The following is a 26445-nucleotide window of genomic DNA, read 5'->3' on the forward strand; positions in this document are numbered from 1 at the left end:
TGCACAACACACGCAGCCTATAGATGCTATCCGCCAACTACCATAATAGAAAACGATTTCTCGAGCAAGTTATTGAGCAGAGCTCCCGTCCGTCCAGCGGGGAACAACCGTCATGCCATGCCTGCCGGCGACAATCTGCATCCAATACGGCTTCAGTCGCCTTCAACTTTGAGCTCTGGTCGTAAAGCAACAAACAAAAACGCAGTAGTTCCCACAGCGTGCCACTCTCATTCATTCTTAACTCGAGAGCAGGGTGATTTAAATGGAGGCTGGGGTTTGAAGGGCGCTGTCAAAACAAAACGAGGATACGGAGATGCTGCAGCGCTTCCCCCTCGGTAACGCGGCTGAAGTTGTCGGATAAGAAAACGGAGACAACCGCTACGGTGGACGGAGAACATGCAGCATTCAGCGTGCGCTTGTCCCTTCTCCCGTCTTGCTGCACACCCCCACAGTGAGGACATTACACATCGCACAGATTTACGGAGTCATACAAAAGCAATTAGTTTGTCTCCGAGCCGTCAGCGGCGGTGCGGGTGCGTTTTCGCTTTTTAGCCCACCTGAGTTAAGCGGACGTGAGTATCGAGAAATATTCGCCGAAATGCAGCTTTCGGTAAAGTTGAATGTGATATGCATATCTATTGTTTCTTAGCCACTACAAAAGCTGTTTTTCTATGTGCGTAGTCTGTGCAAACTTGACACAAGCGTGCTGTAACGTTGTCGCCAGATTCACGAAAAGCGCCTGTCACAACTAAATGATGTGAGCAGCTTGCCTGAGAAGGAGCCAAACTTACCTGACTTCAGCTCTTCACAAAAAAAAAGAAAGTAAGCTTCAGGTTCCCAAATAATCTCACTTGAATTTTCCTTTGTTCTCCTTTTGAGAAGTGTCCTTTCCTTTAAAGTCTACGGCCGGTGGTGTCTCAAAATAACCATTGATTCCAACTCATAAAGTCACTATTTCAGGTTATTTGTTGACGTTGATCATTTGTTCTTCTGAATTAACAAGAAGTGTGTGAGTGTGTGAGAGGGAGCTGTGCTTTCTGCAAGAGAAGAAGAAGAAGAAATATACGTGTGACAAATTATGCTACCAAGAAACAACACATCATTATCCTTGGGCCTGGGGCTCAGTGAGTCGTAACGAGAGTAATAGGAAATCCACGGTTGGGGAGAGAAACGGTCGTGCATGGCCGGTGGAGAGAGACCATGCAGGGGTATGGATGCTGGAGAGACTCGCAAAATTATGGCTCAAGGCTATTGTAAAAACTGTCGAGCGTAAATGACTGCGATTTCAAACATCTATGGAAGAAAGAAAAGAGAAAGGGGGAGAAAAACCGAGTCTTTCCCTCGCTGTTATAGAGAGAACCGTCAAGTTTTAGTGCGCATTGCTAATTAGTCAATTTCTCTCTGCCTTCACAGCCCGACGACTTTGCTGCTGAGCTGAAACTGCTAATTTCTGGGACCAGCCTTTTTTTGGCTGTGAACTGGATGGATGAATGGCTTGTCTCGCACAAATGACAAAAAGCCCCTGCCTTAATCTCCATCGCCAAAATAACCCCTCATCTCATTCTGCTCCTGCTAGTCCTTCAAAAGAAGGTGCTCTACACAAACTCAAGTTTTGCATCTGTGTCACAAATACCACAGGCATTATACCGTCCACACGTTGTTTATAATGTTGAATTGAAGCATATTAAATCCCCCCTTTTTTTCATTTCTATGTGACAAAAGCATCAGGCCACACCTGCACATGCCCAAAGTGATGCAAAGTTACAAAACAACAAGCAGAAAAATAAAGCCTGTCATAAGGCACAGTGTTTTCATGTACTGTTATCTTGTCTGATCAGTTCATTGTTTCTCGACCTGAGGTCTAGCTGCAGGCCTGAAAACACAAAGGGCTGAAACCTAATACAGCCTCCATCAGTGCACAGTGGTGTGCTGTATGTGAAAGTCCTGGATGGATATCCAGATTCAGTATGTCTACACACCTTCACCTCCACAAAGCCTACAGGAGCGGCCCCAATCCTTAAAAACATGCTGATTAATGGCTCACACAATGAAAACTAGATTCTGTGTTGTCTTATGTGCATGTCCACTTGAGCTTGTGGTGGCAAACAACAAACTAAAAGCCCCAGGGTACTTCCAGTCCTGGATTATCAACCTACTTAGTGTCATAACATTTAAGGACATCGTCATTTACTTTGACCACATACAATCTCCCAGCAGTTCTGTCCAGCTGTTTGAAACTGACACTTAAAAGCTTGTAGGCAAAGCCTGTTAATCTTATTATCTAAATTAAGACTGTATCCCTCCCACGGCCCTGCCCATGAATAATAAGGTAATGTTATCCCAATTATTAGCAGGTTGACACCGCATGGTTGCAGGTTTAAAAGAAGCAAAATAACACTCTTGTAAATCCATTCAAAAACTGTTAGAAATGACTTATTAGGACAGAATAAACTGACAATCAAATAAAGAGCTCAATTAGAGTAAAAAAAAAAAACTTACATACGGGACTCCCATGGGACCAGTAGTGACAGATACCTCACAAGTTATGAAATGACAGATATAAGGGATAAATGGGTTTGTTCATGTACTATGAAATAGAGCAACACCATGCTACCGTCAAGCAATAACAGGCCACATATAGGTAGTATTTGTAATAGATGGCACCAATTCATAGTTTGATGTTTGAGTATTTGACAAGCATGCAGCCTGCATATCCCCCACTTGTAGTTATACTGAGCGAATTCATTCTACATGAACTCTGTGAGATGACTGATTAAACTCTGTGCTGCATCTCAAATAATAATCATCACTGAAGGAAAACTGTAATACTGTATAATATTAATTACTGGTTTGAATCCAGTAAGGAAGCTATTTGTATTGGTGTTTACTACTTTTCCTGTGTCACCTCGTTTTCGAACACTGCAGAGCATTGCAGGAGCAGCCCACTATATTTCACTTTGGAGTCGCATACTGTTATCTGTACTAGCACTCAGTTAGCACTACATTACCCAAGTCTCGAGCGAGCTATTCTAACGCAATAAAATGACCATTTCCAACTCTTTCAGCTCTTTGTAGCAACTCAGTCTCCTGAGGCCACTGGTCTTCAGATTGCAGGGCGTTTATGGTTGTAAGTTGTTGCAGTGTGCAGAGGGAGGGGGGGTCATCAGATAAGAGAAGAATTTCTAGACTAATTAAACCCTTTGAGACAAAGAATCACACCACAGTGATTTACAACTCTCTGTACCAGTTAACCCAACTCATATTTATCTGTCATATTACTCAGATACCATATCTACCTCTATGGGTAAAAAGTCTTCTCATCGACATTGTGGAAACATGAAGCAGGAAGATGTTAGAGATAATAACAACAGTTACATGAGATTTAAATACTGTACCTCACTCACTCATGAGTTTTCCAAAAGGCAGCATTATCGATACATCACTGCATGATTTCTCATTGTTCATAACACATGAAAATAAACCTAAACAACACAAACTGTAGACATTTGTGTGGCCTTGAATAACTGATTACAGAGTGAACATTTAATCTAATCAGTGCAATGGAACAAAACAAAAGGAGAAGCTCCAAAGTTGTGAATAGCAAAGTCTACCAGGCATAATTCCTTTTGCTGGCTGCTGCAGAGGGGTATGCTAAGATAGAAAGTATTATTTTCCTAAATGGAAGGTGTCAGATGGTCACGGAAATGTGATCGGCTGTTCAAGATCACTGCTTCCCATCTGCAATTTGTGACGTGTGAAAGATTCAGCCCAAATGTGCTCACCAAGCGTAAATCCTCAGCACTTTCTCTTATCGTGGAAAAGCAAGATAACCAGCTGTTTACAGATCAGAGAACATATCATATTAATATCATGGAGAGGGTGATATCATCTTGTTTGTAAAATATTTTGTTAACTAAGTGTGGTGTGGTATGGCAACCTATAAAGTGAAAGTTGTAATTTATGTGTTAGTGAAACTGTTATAGTTTAAAGGTTTTTGTTTGTTAAATAAAAAACATTAAAAGGGGGGAAACAGAAAATGCAGCAAGCTGCTTCTTTAGAGAGACTTCACTGAGACAATATTAATGCAAACTGCTGGTTACAGTTACAAACCTCCTCCCCTCAATTACAGTTAACTATATGTCTAAACACAAGCAGGGTCCCTTAAATTCAACATCTGTCTCTCTACATGATTATCAAAGAGTTATGTGTGAAATGATATAATGTCATATGACTGCTTAGGGTATATCTCCAGTATTTGAAGAGGTTGTGATGAGGAGTTTATGTCTCAGCAAAATTGTAACTTTAACTGTTTGTGGCAACAGTTCACTCCAGTCCGACTCCGGGCAGAGGGCAGCTTCAATATTTAAGGAACATATTATTTCACTTGAAGCGTTGGTTTAATGTATAAAGGTGAGGTGAAAATGAGAGGGGTCGGTTAAAGAGCAACTTTTCTGACAGCAGCTTTTCAGCTTTTGATGAGTTTTAAAATTTGAACAGATGCAGTCACGTGTGTGCTTGATTAAATATTTCTGACATATATTTTGATGCTGGGACTGATTAGCGTGTGCCTGTCATCTCGGATCAAAGTTAGTCAGAGATGATTCGTAAAATGTCCACGGTGTAATAAATTGGAAGCACTTATATTTGCCATTCAGGGAGTATGGGAGGCCTGCTGTTTTAAACCCCTAGATCCCCACACATGGTGGAGCCACCATAGACACGGCTCAGAGAGTCAGCCAGCAGCCGGGAGGTGAGCAGAAAGGAACAGGCGGTGTCCCCTTCAGACTGAGCACAGGAGTGTGTGTGTGTGGCATTTCTCAAATGACAAAAGGATACCAGTTGTGCAGTTCAGGTGGGAGGAGACACGGAGGTGGTATGGAGACTCACCTGAGGGAGAGTCTGGACTGCTGGTGGAGACCTGGAGATGTGTAGGGGCCGCAGGAGGCCACTGTGCCGTGGAGGAGGTTTGGGGGGGCTGGAGGGAGAGGGGGCTGCTGTTGCGCAGTCTCCCCAGCGTGATGCATCTACCTTCAGGGTGGCAGCAGGCGTGGAGTGGGGTGCGATGGAGCGAGCACGGGCTCAGTGGCGCGGTCACCTAGGGACGCTGAAGCTGCTGTAGCAGGACTGATAGTTATTCCTTGGGAGAATTGCAAGATGAGCCCCTTTGTATTAGCAACCCCCTTCTACTAAAACTGTATCAATGTTCTCAAGCCCTTAAAGAAAGAAGTTGGGGTGCAAAATATCTCACACCTATCTGAGAAGTAAACGCAGCATGCTTTAAAGTTTTACGTTTAACTAGAGAAAAAAAACGTTGAACTTGTTTAATATGCATATGTAATCTGTCTCTGGAAAATATAACGTAGTATCCAATAATAAACAAGGTTTCTCTAAACAGTGTGTTTCACTGTGAATCTGAATTACTGTTGTCAGAGTTTAACTTCGGTAAATTCCCTTGGCAATGGGAAGCCAGTAAATTATTCCATACTGATTTGAAATTCTCAGACATTAAGCTTTTTAATTTTCAAGCCATACTTTTGTGTTGCAACTGTTTGAGTCGTATGTTTTAGAAATTCTCTGTGTCTAATATGGTCAGCACTCCCAATTATTCACTCCACTGACAAGTGAAACAAATGGGACCAACCAGTGCATTCTGTATTATCTACACCCCTTGGATTCCCTGACAATAATTAATACAATGGCAAGCTGCTGTTACCAGCCCCGACGACATGAGCTCAACAACATAAGCTCTCCCTTTCCAAGAGCTCTTGAGAGGAAATTACATCCAGCGGTGAGGTCATATACATTGTGGCCACAAGCAGCCGGGTCATATCATACTGTAGATAAAGGTCCCATTGTAGGGTGCTGTTAACATCACCAGGTTATTACTCACATCATTACACCATGAATGTAAGGTGCAAGGAATATGTCAAGAATGATGTGAATGTAGCCCTGGAGATAGAGATATACACGGCCTTTAACAGCAAAGACTGTCCCACATATATCAGGGATGTTCATTAATATGCCATGATCTTACTGAAGCAGCCGTGCTGACCACCTCGTTGGTATCGTCACACACCATTATGTAGTGTTGGTTAATTTACTCATAATACATAGAAACAGGAAAAGAAACATTATTAATATATCATATAAATAGAATATACTGCATGCAGGCATTTTTAGGTAATCTAAGTGTATACTTTTGCAACAGAAACGAACATTAGTCTCATTATAAAACAAAATGAAATAAATGCAGACACATTTTTTGCCAACTGGCCAATATGCCCTTTTTTAAGCATTGTAATGTAATCATACAAATCCCTCTTATTTTAATCTACGAGGATATTAACAGGTTTTTTTAATTATAGAGGAGCACATTCCCCCAACATCCATTAAAGGAATGCCATGCTAATTTTAAATCCTCGCAGCAGGCATTGGCATCAACAGAAGAAAAGTGGATGAGTTTCTCTTTAACAGCTGTAATTTGTGTTTTCCAATCACCATGCTGATTTCTGCTCATTATACTCCGGTTTCACACCGGTAAGTGAGCAAAGTTTGGATTGATTGACTCTAATTAACTAAAAAATGTTCCAAGCCATGGATTTATTATCATGCTAGCTAGCCACAAATGTCAGAGACTTTCACAAATTATTATCCTGTTAAGATAAATATCTTTGAAATCAGATGAGTGTGGAAACACAAGGAACATGTATTGTTATACTGATGAATTTGTTTTGGCATGTTTTCTGAGTTCCACATTAAAGACTCACCTGGGCAAACACACTGTTCCAGTCTATTGTTAAGCTGTACAGTATGACTGAATGACAGATGCTAAACTTTAAAGAACACACTGCAGTGTAGAAATACTTAGGGGGAATGAACAGTAGACTATGTTTAAGAAGATTTAGTCAAAATAAAATAAAGTAAAAGTTATCAACAATTACACATGAATCAGTGCAGAACTGCCTGGTCTACTGTATGTTAACAGCAGACCTGTTCCCTGTTGTGTGCTCCAAAACTTGGCAGCATCTCCCTCATTGATATTTTAGACACAGTAGCACCTCTCTCCACTCACATTCTTTCCTTGACTCCATCAGCTCCATGGCTCAACTCTCCACTTGCTCATGAACAAAGACAGGACCGTTTGAGTGGACACCTCCATTTTCCTGTTTTTTTTAAAAAAGATCTCAAAACAGAATTTTGGTTAGTGTGAGGAGACTGAACGTTGCTCTGATTCACTTGGCTTCACGTCAACGATCAGAAGTGATCGCTGGGGTGAATCCAAATGAAACGGGCCCATCGTCTGCATGGTGGCGCTGGGCTGAAATTGAGAATCATGCTGCCTGTAAATCAGATTTTCCCAACATGTCTCTTGCAAAATATGCTTTTATCCAAAACTACAAAAAAATCCTCTAAACCAGCTTCTATGTATTATAGAATACAACAGCACACAGAGGCTTGAGCTGTATACTCTATTCTCATCATAGTGAAACAAGCATCTAACATATTAGAAAATACATCTCAACTGTAAAGTAAGCCCATCAGTATTTCCACAGTCCACCCTCTTTAGAGTAGCAGCCTTTAGGTGAGTGCACTTTGAGGCACGCCTGCAGATAAATGTGATGACATCTAGTTGTGGCTCACTTTCATTTATTTAAGGGATTGATTAGATGCAAAGAGAGCAGATAAATGTGTTGGTGAGGCCCTTTTATTTGAGATATTGCCATACAGTCACTTGGGAATATGAGACGGAACATTTTTCTCTTAAGATGCTTTTGGATATCTAAAGGCATTATGGCTTTGAGAGTAGTCGATATGAGGCACAGCGTTAGTGCCATTGCACTTGCATGTTTGTGACTGTACAATATTGTATGGCATATTTAAGTTCATCAGAGCTACAGAAGAAACCTCTCTTAAAATGCAGATAGAGAGACTGAATGGTAATAGTTATTAATTTGAGATGAACAGTAGACTGGATCATGTTGCAGGCAATTATGCCTTCATAAGGTTGTTATGTTCACACTGCCCCCTTCTGTCCCCACGAGTAGGAGAGACATCCGGCGTATCAACAAAACAACAGCATCTCTATCAACCACACAGATTGAAGCAGAGGGACACACTGTATATCTAAAGAGCTGACTAAAAGCACTGACAATCAGACCACTAATATTGCAAAGAAAATCAACAGCATGCACACTCTTTCAAGAACTATATGGCCATTATTATTTACTTATTTGTTTTTCTTTATGTAAATCAAAAAAATATTGTGTGACAAGATTTAGACAAAGTATTGTTCATCCAGAAACATTTACTTAACTTTTAAAGTCTGTACAGAGCAGGCATCAGTGATGTGTACCATTAGTATGACATTGTTGAAACATGATGAAACAAAAATCAATTTTCTACAAGTACTAAATGTGATTCAGTTAAGATTCCAAATTGAAAACAGCGTTTCCCCAGGGTTCTTTAGAAAGCCAGTGGATAGTGCACACACAACATCCTTTTGTGCACACTATTTACCCCTGGATTGCTTCAGGCTAATGTCTCAATAATTTTCACTCCTTTCTCAGGTCCTTCCCACAAAGGACTTAACTAATGATCCATGGACAAAATGAAGCATTTAAATTTATTCATTAATCATTCATCTCCAGCTCATTGAAAATGCTAAACTTCCACAAAATTAAGATTGAATATTGAAAAGTGATTGAGGGAGACAGCTTTCAGAGAGTGAGGCGAGTGAAGGAGTGCGGGGTGGGATAACAAAAACAGGGTCTTTCGAGAGACAGTGGTCCTCACATGGGCATGGTCAAGGTGGCCAAGGTGTACTAAGTGCTAGTTAAGGTCATGGGGTTTCACTAGTTGTAATTAGATCTTGGAATCTGGAGAAGCGTAGAATTTCTGTCAACACTGCCTGTAATTATTCTCTTTTCCAATTAATGGTGACATAGATTAATTATCTGATGAGGCAAAGCCAATTGCAATCATTCACCCAGCTAAAATTAGATCAGTCCTGACAGCAGCATGAAAGTCACCTGTTTCATTGTTATGGATTTGCTGCAAGTAAAGAGGGGGGAATAGTGAAGCGTGCTAGGGTAAGTAAGTTGTCTGGTACAGGTGAATGTCCAATTACACTGCTATTTGAACTGAAGGCATCTACTCATTCGATCCGGCGGCATCTGGACTGGCTTGTTTGTTCACCCCGGCATCACCGGTGGTAGTAGAGTCATCTGTCAAGGACTGCAGGAACGCGGAGATGAGCTGAATTTCTTCTGACAGCCTCTCCTGTTTGAATAAGGGACAAACAGAATAAATGAAAACAAGCTAATTAAGAAAATGCTGTTTTTCTAGGAAGGCAATAATACAAAGTCCTCGCTCTGTGCGCATCCCACACACAGCTGATGGTGGGTCTGCAATTGAGAAAGTGAAGTTAACCATCTTGTTCTTATTTTCGTGGGGAAGGAGAACAAGAGGCTCCTGGTGAACCACGTCCAGGTTCAGTGCTCTTCTGTTTTAAAAACCTCAGCATCCAGTTTTTCTATTAAACTGCCTGGCACTGTCAACCAGCTTGGGAATCTGAACCGGCCTAGCCATGCAGAAATTCTCTGACTAACAATTATATCAGCAACAGGATCTTGGATTACTGTCCCCTGGGACTGGGGCAGTGGGCGTCTGCTCCAATCATTACTGGCCATTCAACAAGGCTCTGCACTGCTCTCCACTGTTAGCCATTGTCAATTATGCCATCCCTAGTGTAAACTCGCAGAACACAAAGCTGAACTGCCAGTTCTGGCAGGAGTGTAACAGGATGACAGCCCGCCGCACCCCCCTACCCCTCACTCCCACCCACCACCACCACCCACTCCCAGCCACCCACCCTTGGGTTCCCCGGCCTTCCTCGCCTCAAGCTACTTTTGAGCAAACTGCCATTTGGCTTCTGATTCAAGCACGCCTTAGCCGTGAAAGCACTAACCTGACCTCTCTTATGTTCTGCTTGCGGGGTTAAGTGGACATGATGGATTAGTATAGGCCTCGTCAGGATTCAGCCTGGTTTAACTCCAGTTACAACTGATATCAGTTTGGATTCTTCAGTTCTTCCTTACAAAGTGGTAATGATATTGATAATTTGTGTATCATGTAATTGGGAATCTCTGTGTTTAGTATGTACCTACTGCAATACCATTTGCATTATCAATATCTGCATCCTGTCAGTGCATCTCTGTGTGAATAATCAGACCACATTAAAGGTCTTAATTTTTAGGTAATCATGCAGATTGCCTGTTTATGCCTGCTTATATCTTATGAAGCTCTTTTCTTTTTAATTTTTACGGTTTTTCTACGTGTGTACTTTTTGGAGGACAGACCCTGAGCTGGATTGTTCATGAGGAGCCTGTTTAAAGTGAGTGTTGCCTGCTCTGATGGACCCTGTGCTGGGCTGTGACGGGTGACGGTGCGGTGCGCTTGAATACACCAGCTCTTTTGTCCTTCACACTCTGCAGCTCTCTGATAGCTCCTCCCCCAGTGCCCTACTCCTCCCTGCCTTGAGCTGCGATCTGCTGGGGCCTTTTGAGGCTGGGCCAGTGAGACATGGCTACTCCCTGTAATGTCTGGACCAGACCCATCAAAAAAACATGTCAGCAGTCAGAGGAGGAGGAACTGAGAAGGAAACCACTTAATAGTATTTGCACTGGGTACTCCCCTGGAAAACCTCTAATCAAATCTGAGCATATTTTGCCTGCAGCATATCTGATAAAGTTGAATTTGAATTTTAGGGGACCAACAAATTAACCGACAAAAACAAAATAGAGATTTTATAGAAAAACAACAGATTGCAACTAATAAACATGAATAGTTGGGGGTTTGTGAGGCCTTACTGTGATAAAGAATTAGTAAAAATGGTGGAAGTAGTTCATACTATGGTTGCATGCCACCTGGCTCTGCGGTAATGCTGGACAGGACATTTCATAAAGATTCATCACTGTCTCTCTGTCCGCTTTGACCTCATCTCACATCACAGCACAGATTAGACACCGATTATCCTCTAAATGAAGATCCTTACTCCTCAACCTTGTAGAATATGCGGCTACTCTTCTGCAAGACAGACAGAAGGTGATTCTATTCACAAAGGAGAGGCTGTAACACAGATATCTTCCATGCTGTGTAATGAACTCGCACTGAATTAGCCGTAAAGTCACGAATGCCCCTTCTAAACAGGGTCAAATGTTAATGCAAAGTGACCAAGCACAATGTGTTGTGTATATAGAGTTATCTAGAGAGGCAGAGCTAGCCTCAGACACAGAGTCACTGCATAGGCACTCTAGCAGACACATCATCCATCACATCAGTCTGTGATCTGATGAGTGCATGTATAGACTGTAATGTAAGACTGGCGTCTTTAACTCCACCATAGCAGCGAGGTACAAAGCCTTGGTGGATGTTTGCCTGACTGCCCTTGCTTGGCAAAGAAGACACAAGGCAACCGACTAGCCGGATGAGGCTCAAACAATGCCAAGCATAACATGGAGTTACTGTAGTATGCAAAAGAATACGCTCCCATCCGGTAGAATACCTTGACTGGGATAAAAGTTGAATAAAGGGATTTACCATTTAAATGAATGGTGGTAGTTTGTGAAGTTTTCCAGCCTGTTTTACATGTATATGTACAAATACCTGGGCTGTTTTTATTTTCTGGTCGGTCTCTTGAGAAAGAGCCTGGCACTGGTCCAGTTCAGCCTGGCTGTAGAGGCTGCGTTGTTTGAAGTATTTCACCAAAGCTTTGTGCATCCTCTTCTGCAACAAAGAGAGCTAGGGGGAGAGAAGGCAGAGAAAAGGAATTGGTAAGGCAGGAGAGGAAATTAATGGCAGTGTTCAAGAAGAATGATGGAGGGGAATAGAGAAAGCAGTCAATAGCCCATTCTGCAGTACACGGGCCTGACAGGAATTTCACAGTCTCTTGGTTTCTCTGCCCACTCGTGTGCACTCATCAGAATCCAGTCACATCTGGCTGCCAGGATGGGGGGTTAATTTTCTCTAAATGCTTCAGCAGTTTTGTTCTAGCCGAGGCAAACTCTGTGACTGCAAAGCTGATGAGTAAAATATTTCTACTTCACCCAGTTTAACTTTATACCAATCCCCTCAAGACATATTTTACACATACACACAGAGTCATGAACCCCCCACTGAAACCAGAAATTATTCCTAGTCTCTTGGAAAGACATGCTGCTTGCTTTATTATTTGAACACAGTTTCAAGCAAAGAGGTTTAAATTCTGATAGATGCCATTGCTTTTCTTCCCCCTCCATCTCTCTACTCTTCCTACAAAGCTTATCATTGCTTGGCAATGTGTTCCCTAGTGCATTGAAAACTAAAGCGAATTAGCTCAGTCATCAGCTCCTGAAGGAAAGACAATAACAAGAATGCTCTTTATGGTGTAGCCTGTTAAAACCCAAGAGCTGAAAGCCTCCACATAAACAAAGCGATGCTTACATGTACAGTAGAATCAAGAGGGTTTTTATAAGAGGCACATACAGCCAAGTGCTATCAGATGATAATTAATTATACATTTCTTCGTTTACAAATGACAATTTTGCTTATTTGAATGTATTTATACTTGTTGAATTTTGACAAGATAATGTCCTAATTGAATACATTTAACACTATCACTACATCACCTCTTTTTAAAGAAAAACTATTACCATTATAATTAGATTAAAAAAAATAGGACATAATTCTTTTACTACAAACATGTAAAGCCTTTGTATACAACAAAATATGTAACACTTTTAAGTTGTGTGGCTGAATGGAACTAAGTAAGATTAACTGTACCTGAAATACAAGTATATTAAAGCTGCCGTCTGCAAAAAAGTGTTCTTATATAACATCTGTTATGGTGGAGTGTGGCAAAACCCTAAAACTAGCACATTTACATGCCTAAAGATCTTCAAACTCTGCTATAAAGAAATGCTGATGAGGGTTGTTGGGTGACAATGGTAATAAATATAGTAAAACAAGTAAAAGTCCTCTGCAGAACAATTGCTCTGAGTGTGTTATACCATATTATTGTATTTTTATTATTGATGCATTGATATGTAAATAACATTTTACTGTTGCAGCTAGTCAAGGTGGAACTAATTTGAACTATTTTCTAAACTTTTGTTTAGTCGTGTAATCTGTAACATCATATTTTTATGCTCATCGTGTATTTTGTTTATCTGTAAAATAACAAGTAACTAAAGCTGTCAAATAAATACAGTGCAGTGAAAAGTTCAATGTTTTTTCTGAATTATAGTGGAAATCTTTCCTTACCCCATGCCTGTTTGTAATTAGGACAATCTGTGCTGTACAGTAGTTGTGATGTTGAAGGCGTTTTAAATTTGTCACTTGAGGTATATGTCAGGGATGCCTGCTGTCAGGATTATATTTCTAAATAAGGATGCTTTAGAGATGGTTTTCATTGTGTCTCTCAGTGAATATAATAAAAGAGATTACGGGCTCTCTAAACACAAATGACTGATGTGAGTCATCTGACACACACAGGCACTAATTCTACTAGTTCTATTCTCCCAAATGATCCTGACTATGTTAAATGCATTTACCTTGTTGCCTGCAGTCACAAGCAAATCAATTTAAGGCAGTCAAATTGTGTAATATACTAACTGGGACACAAATTGCAAACATTATCAGGATAATTGTACACTTGAAATAGAAAATAGCAGTGCCTGAATGTTCCTGTATAAGTGAGATTAAATGCGATAGGCCTGCATCTAAATTTCAGAAAGATTGTTGATGTAAGCTTGTTATAAAAATTAAATTCGGGCATAAAACACTAGGCGAGTGGCTGCTGTTGTAGAAGTGTGGAGTTGAAACAAACAAAAATGGTGAAGGCTGAATCCGGAGTAAAAGAAAATCAGGCTTTGATCATGAGCGTGGAAAATCCTGTCCACAGGATTTTATTTTTGCATGCATTTTTCACTTGATAACATTCATGCAGTTAGATGAGGAATTGCTCAAGTAAAGGTATTAGTCATTTTTGGAACAAATAACATGTATTTTTCATTGCAGAAGCAGTGTGGCTTCTTCCTGGTGTAATGGTTGTCATGTGTAATTCTATTCCAGTTAAATAGTGTCAAAAACTATAAAGATTAAACAGTAAAATGCTGCTGAGTTGTCTCCCTCAACTAGTCAAGACCTCTGGTGCTATTTTAGTACAAACATTGTCTGATCATAACCTGTGTTTGCTGCTGATCCTTAACCACTGGTGTGTGTGTGTGAGCTCTGTAACACCTGATAATAAAACGTTTCACCTCTGACCACCTTACAAAAACTATAATCAAGAAAATGTAGAAGGTATAGTATTTACATGTGCCATCAACCTCTCGCTTGACTCCCCTTGGTGGCAAAACTACATAGCTATCATTACATTATGTCACATCCATCATCCTCCTCCACTTAAGTTATCTCATCATTACTAAATTGCCGCGGTAACCTCCTCACTGGTTCCCAAACTTAAACCTTCTTGAAATTACTGTCCATGGAAGAAGAGCTATCTAGTGCTGAGAAGACGAATGGAACAGACCATTAAGAAACAGAACAAAAGATAACAGAGCAAAAATCCTAAGTCATAAAACATAATTAAAAAGAGAGGGAGTGAGAGATAGTAAATAAAACAAAAGGTTATATAAGCTGTACCTGTGTGTAATAATGAAAAGATTGATATGCACGGTTTCTCTCGCTCAATGCAGACATAGCCTCCAGTTTGGCCTGCATGAGGATCTTCTTTAGACTTTCGTACTCGCTTGCCAGCTGTTTGTTCTCCTTCAATGCAACTTTTAGTGCTTCCTACACAGGAAAACAAAAAATAGTAAATTGTGTGCTCACAGTAGCTATTAAATAACCACGCATTGATACACATAGGCTCAATGTCAGCTACAGATCAATGTTGGAACCATTGTAATTGTGACATACCTACACTGGTGATCCACTGCTCTGACATTTTGTGTCTTAACCTGAAACATCACTTCGGACTCACTGTAAGTGCTGGATACTGATCCAATACCAGTTTTTTCCCCCAAAATAAAACTGGATTAACCGGATTAATGTTTACATTAATGTAACCTGAGGCCAGGATCGCTGTGGCACTACAAACCTGACCTGGTGTCCCTCTATGACTTCATTAATAAAACTGATACCGGAAACAATTTATTTCATAAGAAAGAAACCATATCTATTGTGGATCAGTCCCGTCATGGCCGACACCAGAGCTGATTAAGTTGACCATTTTACCGATATGTTTGTAGCAGACCAAAGGTACACTGGCAGAAGCATTATATATAGATTTAAAATACCTAGGGAACACAATGATCAATGTTTTCATAAGTCACAATCTGGTAGGTATAGAAATCCAGGAAAATACTTTATTTTATATATAATAAAGGGAAGTGTCAACATACAGTAATGTACATACTGTAAGGTAACACCACACTGACCACATTCACGAGATGCTTTAATTGTACCTCTGACCTGCTTTGTGTGCGCACAAAACAATACACGTTCCCTGTATTTGTGATCTCAAATGAGGCAATATTAATAGCAGGCATACAGGATTGGACACTTTTCGGGGAAATCAAGCAAATAAATCACAGTAGCTAGGTGTCTCTCTGCATGTCCTCTTTTCATTTGAACACTGTTTCCCAAGCAGTGGATTTGTAGCTGGTGAATATGTCAACTCTACCTGCAGACATAATGAAGTGTGTCTCTGCAGTAAAACAGAACAGCACTAAAGTGATGAGTTTAACCCAGCAGAAAGAGGGGCTGTAAACATGACAAATGCCTGCTATTGATTTCAGGTTTAATTACTCCATGCAGCACTGACAAAGCCCATCTGATGCTGTTGTGAAGTGTAAATGGAACAAATTACACTTCATTGCCCATAAGAAACTGATAGCGTCTGCAGTTTGCATTGTTTACTTTGTGCTCGCCACACGACAAGCCCTGATCAAATCAAAAAATAGGTGCATGTATGAAAGATGAAACCCTTTGAGATATGCATGGATTGAATGGAGATGATCACAAATGCCACAGGACTAACAAGTCAACCTGTTTCACCTTGATAGATCCTGTACTTGTATCTTTAAAATAATCTTCTGCCATCTGTGTTTAATACAGCCACATACAAATTCCCATCAGGCTATTAGTTATAGTGACCTGTATCGGTTTCCATAAAAAGAAGAGCTGCAACCTACAGGAGCTTATAAAAGTATAGTATGGGGTCAGCAATTTCAGAAGAAATGTCTTCTATAAGAATATTTGAAAGTGTCTAACCACTCTACTTCATGCACTATGGTTTCTGAATGCACTCTGCTTATTATGTTATGCTAATGCAGACATTATGTGTGCTTTATATTGGTCTCACTGATTAAAGTGACCAATTTCCCTAGAACCTCAGACTCTCTCTGATCTTTTTATTTGGTGAGGAGTATTGTTGTTATATCATCTTATTTCGTCAAGTGAAAAGACTAAACCCTTTTTTGCATGGCTAACTTTTATCTGGCTAATGGGAGTTGTGTCTATGAGGAAGACTTCTAATTCTTAAATTGTCTCACGCCAACAACTTCTTTAAAGTTGCTGCACTTGGATGCATGGCGGCTTAAGCTCCATTGCCTTTTCTTGTTTTGAACTAATGCATTCTTGATCACCGTTTAATGAAACTATATACCACATGGCGATTTCACATTAGATAAGCCATGTGAAACCCCCATCAGCAAAGAGGCTCTGGCTGGGGCTGATAATCCTGCAGATGAAAACCTTACAATAAATAGAGGTTTCTCTTACAAAGGAGGGTTCAAATACATGCCATTTTGTGCACCGTCTACTCGTGTTTTTAAAGCCTATTTCTGACATTAATATAAAAGAATTCCTGATCATATGCATATTTAAAATTATGCTCTGTATTCTTGCTGTTGAAAATGTTGGCCCACAGGTAACAAAATAGGCACCGCATCACACCACGACACGCATCATCAAATTCGTCCAGACAAAAGACTATAACAACAGTGAGTTGTCATTTGTGGGTAAAGCACTTAAACAAGATTGACCATGGCTTGTAATTTTAATTGCACACAGCTCTTTTCTCTGCATCTTAAGGGAAGTATTGTGACAAGCAATGTGCTGACACTAATCCACAAACAAATAAACAATGAGATGTTTTTTACAGCTGGTGTCTGATTTCACAGCATCTGACACAAAAAAGTCATGTATTTACACAGAGTTATGCTGAACAACATTTTGTTACCTTGGCGTCTTCCATTTCTTTTTTTCTTGCTGTAACATGAGCAGTGTGAGTCTGCATGGATCGCTGTGTACGATGTTGGCAGTTATTAATATCAGACTGCAAGGTGCTCATTATGAGAGCAGCTGATTTGTTTTTGAATTCCACCACATCAAAAACACTTCTGCAAGGAGGAATCAGACGCATAAAATTGCATTATTTTTCTGAAATCGTTTCTGAATATCATAAACACATGATTACTGCAGCAGTGGGAAAGCTGGTAGAAATGTATACTCAAAGCAAAACATCTATTTAAGAAATACTACATTTCATCAAGAGCTGAAGATCAACTACACAATCAAAGAAATACCAAACATTTTTTGAGGAAAGGTATTTTAATTATTCATTCCTTTTCTTTCAAAAAAGCTAAAATTGAATAATAATAATAATGATATCCTATTTCTTACTGAAAATATTGCATTTAGTGTTTCCTGTGTATAGTTAACTTACTGAAGTTCTGCTATGACGTCTGGCATGCTTTCAACTACTTCTTCCATTTTATCGGAAGCATCTCGGTACTCTTCGGTCTTCTTCGCCAGGTCACTGATTCTGGCCACGGTGTAGTCATATTTCTTTATAATGGCGGTCTGTAAATCCTGCAGGCAAACAGTGGCATTAATGTTAAAAAAATAAATCAGAAAACTAAAAAATGTTGTTTAAAGTGCTTACAGCAATAAATGATTGTGTTCAACGAAAGAATGACAAGATAAATAGCTGTGACTAGCTTTGTGCTCAATGAGATTTGCAGACCTGTAAACCTGACTTAGCAAATGTTCTTTGACTCAAGAAGAATTCTTTTATGCAACCCTTAACTTTTCTTTTCTTACCTGAGCAGCTTTCAGTTGGTCGTCTTTGAGTTTTTTCTCCTTCTCAATGTTGACTAATGTGTTCCTGTGTTCACACTGAATTTTTTCCAAGTTATCTGTCAATTTCTTGATTTTCTACACAAACCAAAATTTGGTCACAAATCCAGCTGAGTTAAACGTTGAAATAATTACTTTTTGGTAAGTAATGCAAAAATGATCTTTCTATTACGATTAATCATTCATAAGCTTTATCAGTACCTCAATCTTTGTCTCCAGAGCTTTTGTTGCTGAGGATGCATCTTCAAGCTCTTTCTGAAGTTTTTGGTTAGTTAGCTCTGAGCTTCTTTGCTGTTGAGACAGTTCTTTGCTTACATTCGCACACTGACCCTGATGCAAAGGAAATCATAAAGCAGAATGTTATTATCCTAAAGACTTAAAACATGTACAATACAAGGTGTAAAAAAATTGTAAAAGGAAATGTAATGGCAATGGGAAAGTACAAAATTATGCAATTGAATGCAGTCAAGCTTTTAAAGCAATAAATTTATACTGAGACTGCGCATTGTGCAGCTTCACCTCTTCATGCCTCTCTCCACATGGCTATACACTTATACAAAATCAAAGTGTTCCACAGAAACTGGAAAAGTTTGCAAAAACACAGTGATATATTCTGAATATTTCAATTTAAATCTACTTTGTTTGGATCAGGTTTGTGATTACATTTTTCTTCCCGTCTGAAATGTACTCAGGTGGAGAGAAGACCCTGAAGCGCCTCATGAATTTACCTTCAGTAGTTCGAGGGCCGTCACCTGACCTGTCAGATCTTTCCTCAGGTTTTCAATCTCTCTCTGTAGAGCACAGAAAGAGCACTGAATAACACCGCAGAAAGCTTTTGAGATCTCACATTTTCCTTACAAACTGTGACCCATGCAGTATAAACAGAACGTGTACATATGTTGTCACTGACCCTGGCCCTCTGTTCTTCCATGAAGGTGAGCTGCTCCTGCTTTTCCAGTTTAGCCTGAGTAACACTGTGCTGGGCCACAACTTGGGTCATTTCCTCCATGGCCTTTTCCCACTGCTCATCATTGTCAATAATTTTCTGAAGCATCTGCTTCCTCTCCTCATGCATCTGCTTCACTGCTTTCGTGCTAAAAAGTCATACAGAAAAGTAATGGTACACACACACACAAGTGGCTTACTACTGTATATAGTAATACAAAATACAGGATGTTGTACGTTCCTCCGCGGTTTTGGCTTTACACTATACCTTTCAGAAAGCTTTATCTTGTAGTCCTCTACATTCTGTTCATACTCCATGTTTTCCTTACGAAGAGCTGCAAAGGCGTTACGTTTTGAAAGGAGCTGCTCTTCTATGCAGGAAACTTCCGCTTCCCCATTAAGTCTCTGCAGATAAAGTAACAGTGTACCACGGAGTGGATGCACTTATCCAAAACACCTTACAGTGCCATGAATTCAAACATTATTAGCATGCAGAGCAGCATTGCGAGTCCAATCGTAGTCTGGCAGTTACTGTATGTGCCACACTCTTCCCAATGAACTATCAAGACACACATTAAGTAGCCAAAGCTGCACCAATACTATAAAAAAAGATTTCACACTATTGTGACAATACCTACAGTTTTTTCAATGTCTTCTTGCAGTCCAAGTAGTTTCTCTGTTAGTTTCTCGTTCTTTCGCATTTCATCCTCAATTTGAAGTTTCAGTTGCAAAATCTGTTATAAAAAGAGAAAAAAGGAGTTGGTATACAGATGAAAGCTACCTGTTTTAAAACATTTGAAATTTGAATATGGACAATATCAGTTACCTGATCTTTTTCAGTCTTCTCCAGCTCCATCATTTCAGGTATACGTCGTGTCATGGCTGCACACTTTTCCTCTGTAAGAGCAATCGTCTGTTCTACTTCCTTTATTTCTTCACATAGACCTTTCTCAATCATCTCCACCTGCTTTAAATCTTCCCTGGAGAGAAAAACACATTTGTATTTTGTTGTTAAATTAGTGGATTAAAATCAGATTGTGAACTCTAATGCTCCTTTAGGGTTGGGAATCACGGGATATCTTGTAACACAACGCTGTCACAATATGTTGCTTGTGAAGGCGATGGGCTCACAACACGAGCAACTCATGATACTTGATACAGGGAATCAAACCTATATCAATTTCTTCATACAGCTGATTTAAAACATTAAAATCATGCTGAGTTTTTCATATATCAGGACACCTGTATTGATAAAATTATTCAAACTTTGTAGTCAGCTTAAATGGTCAGATGCCTCACAGTGAGGCTTAAAATCTGGTAATACAGCATCAAGCAAAAGTATTGTTGCTATGGTTACATGCAGTTGAATATATCAACACTGATTTACAGTAGTGGTTGAACTGTTGACGATGTCTGTTTGAAATGTTATATGATTGTGACTTTGACACCTGCTAGCAAGCCATGGACACAGCATAATCCTTTATTATGTTTTAAATAGTAATAAATCTAAAATTTTATCTAGAATAATTTATGCAATATGCAAAAGAAATTCATTTGACTGAGGTTGCTGTAATTGTCTTTGTACTTTGATAGTGTACTATGCATAAAACTGAAAAAAAAAAAAATCATGGACTAAATACATTTGGAAACGACAGATCCACAAGAGTAAACACTAAATGGAAGCCATAACTGTCCAACCACTTCAAAATTAAAGTCACCAATAATACTGAGTGTGTATGCTGCGTTTACTCTCAGTATGCACATTGACATTAACAAGTCATTGTACTAAAATTTGATGAAAGCTATTCAAACTTTTGTCTCGTCTCAGTTGTATGACTTTGATGGTGATCCTGCTTGTTTACACCACAGTTAGGATAGATACTCACAATCTGTTCGCCAGCTGATTGTTCATCGCCAACAGTTCATGATCCAGTGATATCTTTTCATTGTTAGCATCCACCTCCATCTTTTTTAACTCCTTCTGAACCAGTGTGAGATTACTTTGTGTTTTTGAGTATACTTCCTCCGCCTGCAAAAAGAAATCACGGCAGTTTTCCCACACATATTCACTGTGAACAATTTCATAAAAGGTATAAATAATTCCCTGTTAAAATTAAATATTCTGAAACCCATACCTACAGAAAGCCTCTGCTACAAGTCAACACAAAGGATATGCACTAACAGGCTTTTTCAGCTTTTTTTCTTAGCTTTGTCAAATCTTAGAAAATCCAGAAAGCCAGAGGCTAGTTATTAACTCTGGGCTTTCAGTAAGGCTGGTTTTACAGATTCACACTTGACTATCAGAGCCGAGGGTTAGCATCTTCAAAACACTCACAGCCAATTAATTGGTGAGATGTAATTAAAAAAAACAAACATTGCATTTGCTCCAACACTGAGTCAGTCTAGTGTGTCATTAAGCAACCACAAAGCTGTAATGATTCCGAGTCAAAGCTGACCTGTTGCATGTTGACCCCTCTGTCTGTTATCCATCACTCTTCTCTCTGCTGGTACACTTTCATGGCATATTTACATGCAGGTATTTAAGTCAAAGTGCAGATGAGGCTGAATTTGGTCATTAGATTTTCATTCATCCTTATTGGAACTTAAGAAATTAAAAAGTAGAAAAGCTAAATGAAAAGTCAGGGGATTGTGAAAGTTATTAGGATTCATCCTCTGGGGACTGTGAACAAATTTCATGGCAATCCAGTCAATTGTTAAAATGGATGAATTCACACTAGAACAAAGTGTTGGACATTGGAACAATAAAACAACAAACACTGCAATCCCTTGTGCCTGCCACTTGTGGATTAGAAATAGAGTTAGAAAAGAGCAAGTGGGGGAGCAAAGCAGAGCTAGAGTGTGAGGGAGAAACTAACCATAAACTAAAAAAATAAAAAAAGATTTAGTGCTTATTTTATTGTGGTTACTTGTAAATGTATAAATTCCACCAGAATGTGGTTTGGCACTCATCTGTATGGAAACCCAAGACTGTGAACAACGAAATCAGAAAAAATGAGACTGCAATTTTAATCAGGTGGAAAAGTACTAAGAACATCATGACTTTTTAACACATCGTAATAACGACAAAATGTTACCTGTTAGTTGTTTCATTCTTGCAAAAATGAAAAAATAATTCTTCAGCTACTAATGAAGACGGAGCTATTAACTGTATTCCTGACCAACAGCCTTTCTTGAAAATGTAAACAAAGAAATTGTTTTTAAAACAAGAACAAATCAGATCAGAGGTTACCTCAGCTTTGGTGGTACTGATTTGATTAATGATGGTTGTCTGAAGGTCCAGGCTTTCTTTTGTAATGGGAATTTGATTCCTGGCAAAGCTGATGTCCTCGTGTAAGCGCTGGTTCATCTCCTCAGTCTGTGACAGTTTCTCCTGGGCTTGGTCAAGTTTCTCTTGTTCCAGTTTCAGCTGCCACTTCAGTTCGGTGATGTCTCTAATGCAAGCCTCGTGCTCTATAGGAAAAGGAAATGCTCAAAAATGTATAATAAAGTTGATTCATTGTTTTGAAGGACAACAGCGTCACAATACTTCACAAGACGCAAATGTCTGTATCTATGAGGAGATGCTGGCCCGCCTCTCAGTCACTGACCTTTCTGGACGACAAAAGCATGCTCTTGTTGCTTCCACAGTGAGATGCTGTCAACTTTGTTCTCCAAAAATCTTTTTCTTCTCTTCTCTTTGTGGAGAGCTTCCTCTGCATACTGCCTATCAGCCTCCAGCCGCTCAATCAGATACACAACCTCTCCAAGGACATCATTTATTTTCTTCAATAGCGGCGATAATGGACAACTTTCTAGAGGGTGAAAAACTTCACAAGATTGACACGCTGTGTTGTACTGCATCATCACTTTCAACTCAATAAACAACTAAACAGTCAACTAATCTTTATTTCTACACACGTGTTGCTCTTTTATCTGCATGTGCATTATGGATAGTGTTTACTTGTATATTCTAGATTTATTTTAGTAAAGAAAAATTCACCTCTTGCACTAATGGCGATCCCTTCAACGAACAACTCTGTAGACATTACCAACTCAGCATCTGAGTCTCTGGACTGAAATCTGTTAAAAAGTAGTTGAACTTGTGTCATATTCTTATGTCCTAATAAAATTTAATAAAAAGAAATAGAAAATTAAAACAATGGAGGACTTCACCTTAAAGTTTTACTGTATTGGTGCTTCTTCTGATCAATCTGAGGTTGATATTTTCCAGACTGGTACGAGACAAAAGTAAAAAAATATATGAAATTTAAAATTTTCACTCCTATATTTTATTTGTCTAACAATTTCTTGTATGTCTGATCAAATCTGTCATCAGTTTACCTGTTGGCACCAATTTTCCACTGTCATCTTCAGCTCTTGGATATGGTAAATAGCTTTGTTGACACAGGGCGAGGGACTGTTGAGCAAAGCACAAGTGCGACGTCTACCAGAACAGACAGCTTGAAGATCTGCTTCATCTTGAAAAACACAAAATATTAAGATCCAACTTAACATTTTGTTTATTTCAAACAAACAACAGAAAGAAGCAACAAAAACAAGTCATACCTACAATTTTCATTTATATAATGGCACAAAACCCCTGAAATATTTTATAAATGGCCCACTGATGAACCGTCCCTCAATGAAGAAAAAAAACTCCGAAAACAACAGAATTTTGTTGGAACAAACACTTGCGCTACTTCATTAACTTTATTTTGTAAAGCAATTACAAAAATGTATTTGGCTGTGAAAGATGTTCTGTGATTCTTTACTTTCTCTTTGATTCTGCTTGCATAGACTGCAATATATTGGAGGCATCAGTGAGAGAGCAGAGGCAACTAATTCGAACATCTCAAGACAAATCCAAGGGCACAATTCTTAGTGGTGAAAGGACGCCATCTGGCTGACAAAAAGGGTAAAAAAAAACACCAGTGGTGCAGAGTGCAGTCCTACACATATCTGAAAAATACTGATGTCTGTCTTTATTACAGTGCAAAGACAACTCACGTTCATTCACAAGTAAAAGTTACGTTTGGGTAAATTCACCAAGGTAAAGACCAAATTGATGACAGTGGCAAAAAAAATCCCTGTAATGTGTATTATTTCAATATACGTTATGTGAATGTTACCACAAACACCTCTTTCAATTCGATCTCTCGGTGAGTCATCTGATAATGACTCCTCCCCCCTGTTTAATACAGTTTTTTCTATGTAAGTTGTAGTGTAAGGGGATAGCAGGTAAGATGGAGGTAATGTTTTTTCCCTGCAAAGGCCACATGAGAGAGTGAAAGAGTGCTATTTATAATAAGCAATATATTCTGATAAATTTTATATCATTTTTCAATTATCCATCATTTAATTTTAGGGTAAATTTTTTGCAGTCACCATCTACATGCATGGAATATAGATGGAGAATTATGGTTGGATTTTGTCTTTTTGTGCCCAAACAGGACCCAATCTGCTTCTATCGCCCATAGGTGTGTCTGAACCTGAATGGACATCACTGATAAGAAGGCCAAGCATATGCAAACCCACTAGTGTATCTCATATTGTCACAAGCAGTGGTGTGACATGACCCATCAGGTGATCATGAACCTGTCCTGCCAGAGATGCCATCATGGTGACGTCTGATGTTGATTCTTAACTGTTTTCTGTCAGCTGTGCAAGGCTGGACAGGTAAATGACCACCTAGTGGAGATACAACCAAAAGTGTCAGGGAAACAGGTAATTAGGAAGACATAGCTAGGTCACAAGCTGCATGTGGGACTATTGAACCTTTCCCACCTGCGATAACAGTTATCTCACCACGATGCTCCATTAATTAGGAGAATGGCTAGTGAGTGAGCTAACTCGGACCAATACAAGAACAGTCGAGGAGAAACTGTGGAGAGACCCGAAACGAAGGCCATCTGTTGCTGAGCAGTTTAGATGAATAATACACAGTGAAATAACCAAGTGGGGTAGGAAGGTGGTGAGGCAGTATGTCATCAGCGGGCTGAATAAGCTCTAAATCATAATGGCAGAGCGTATTACAGCCACAGAGCAGGTCCACGAGAGTCCCAGGGCCAATCACCTTCACCCTGCCACTGCACTAATGATATTAGATATTTAAATCTAATTATCATCACACTTATTCACCACCTTAATGTAATTTCTGAAGAGCAGTCCAGCCAGAACACTGACTGGACAACAGATTACAGACTCCTGACGAATTTGTGGCATTTTGTCATCCTATTCAGTTCAATAAATACTACATCAAGCAGTGTGTTAGGCTAAAAACGAATGCCAAGGTGAATAATGTTGACTATTTACAGTCAATACATCTATTGAGAGAGACCATCTGTTGTAACACAGTGTCTCCATCACATTTTACCTCTGATAAAACCTACAAAGGGTTGGTTAGGACATACAAATGTCTGTCCTTTCACTGCACAACTGGACCAGACTATAGCGTTAAAACGGACTCATTTCACAAATAAAAACTAACTAATAACTCTCACCTTGCTGACCAGGTCGTCCCTCCCTTGATGGAAATCTGAGCGGTTCAACGTCAGGCATGGCTGAAAAATGTCCGATATTGAGAGGAAAATACCACCAGTTTTAGCCTCCTGTGCTCCTGTGGAAACGTCGAGGCGTTTACGGCCAATAATAACCTGGAAATATGGGAATGAGAGTGCAACAGCTAGTTAGGATAATTAGCCATTTTACTTATTACTATGTTATCATATGGGTTTAATATCTTTAGTAGAAAGTTAACGTTAGCTAAAGTTAGCTAGTTAAAGTTGCAGCTGATACCTTCACTCATCTCCGGATGTCGCTGCCTTAGCTAACATTAAGTTGACGGTTAATTAACTTAGCTAATGACAAATTAATGAGCGGGGGGGGGGGTCGTTGTCATGGTAGAAAGTAAAAGGGAAAAATGGCTGCATATCGACTTACTTGTATTGTATTATTCTGGCTGCCAGCTATCTGTTAGCTATGCTGAAGTTTGTTGTTGTTGTTGTGACCACGCCGCAGACGTCCATTAGAGAAACCAACGGCCTTTTTATTAAACTTTTCTCTAAATTAATCAACTCAAGCCACTGTCAATCTTCTGCAGCGGGTTGCTTAGCAACAAGGGGCTGCGCTTGGAGAGGGCGAGTTACGTTCAAGAGCAGCAGTGAAGGTTTGTGTTGTTGTTCGTTAATACTCATGTGAACTTAAGACAACTTAACTAGAGTTAAATTAATACAGCCGTATCTTCGTTAAGATATTTTTAGACAAAGATGGAGGCCTAAATAGTGCACAAAACTGTAAACACGTACACAGTAATGGGAT

At 39.5% G+C, this 26445-nt stretch overlaps 1 protein-coding gene across 1 annotated transcript; it reads right to left on the minus strand.

Moving 5' to 3' along the window:
* Positions 1–8759: 8759 nt before the first annotated feature.
* On the minus strand, positions 8760–25686 carry LOC139214829 (coiled-coil domain-containing protein 178). Its single transcript, XM_070845757.1, has 20 exons — positions 25629–25686; positions 23470–23606; positions 23302–23360; positions 23129–23208; positions 22737–22940; positions 22379–22599; positions 21015–21157; positions 19955–20108; positions 19767–19862; positions 19397–19533; positions 19094–19277; positions 18912–18974; positions 18385–18513; positions 18148–18261; positions 17771–17916; positions 17285–17444; positions 14683–14832; positions 11665–11799; positions 9155–9279; positions 8760–9051 (listed from the first exon to the last, which is right to left on the minus strand). Exons 1-20 carry the CDS (start codon positions 25684–25686, stop codon positions 8997–8999), a joined length of 2550 nt encoding a protein of 849 aa, XP_070701858.1. The 3' UTR covers positions 8760–8996.
* Between the last annotated feature and the right edge of the window lie 759 nt (positions 25687–26445).

The sequence above is a fragment of the Pempheris klunzingeri genome, chromosome 15 (genome assembly GCF_042242105.1).
Source record: "Pempheris klunzingeri isolate RE-2024b chromosome 15, fPemKlu1.hap1, whole genome shotgun sequence".
In the NCBI taxonomy this organism is placed as follows: Eukaryota; Metazoa; Chordata; class Actinopteri; order Acropomatiformes; family Pempheridae; genus Pempheris; species Pempheris klunzingeri.

Excerpts from the sequence above, each read along its gene's own strand:
- LOC139214829 (XM_070845757.1), bottom strand. The coding sequence starts at position 25,686 with ATGCCTGACGTTGAACCGCTCAGATTTCCATCAAGGGAGGGACGACCT. Across the intron at positions 18,975-19,093 it reads TGGAAGAACAGAGGGCCAGG|AGAGAGATTGAAAACCTGAG; the intron begins GTCAGTGACAAC and ends TGTGCTCTACAG. Across the intron at positions 14,833-17,284 it reads AAGAAATGGAAGACGCCAAG|GAAGCACTAAAAGTTGCATT; the intron begins GTAACAAAATGT and ends TTTCCTGTGTAG.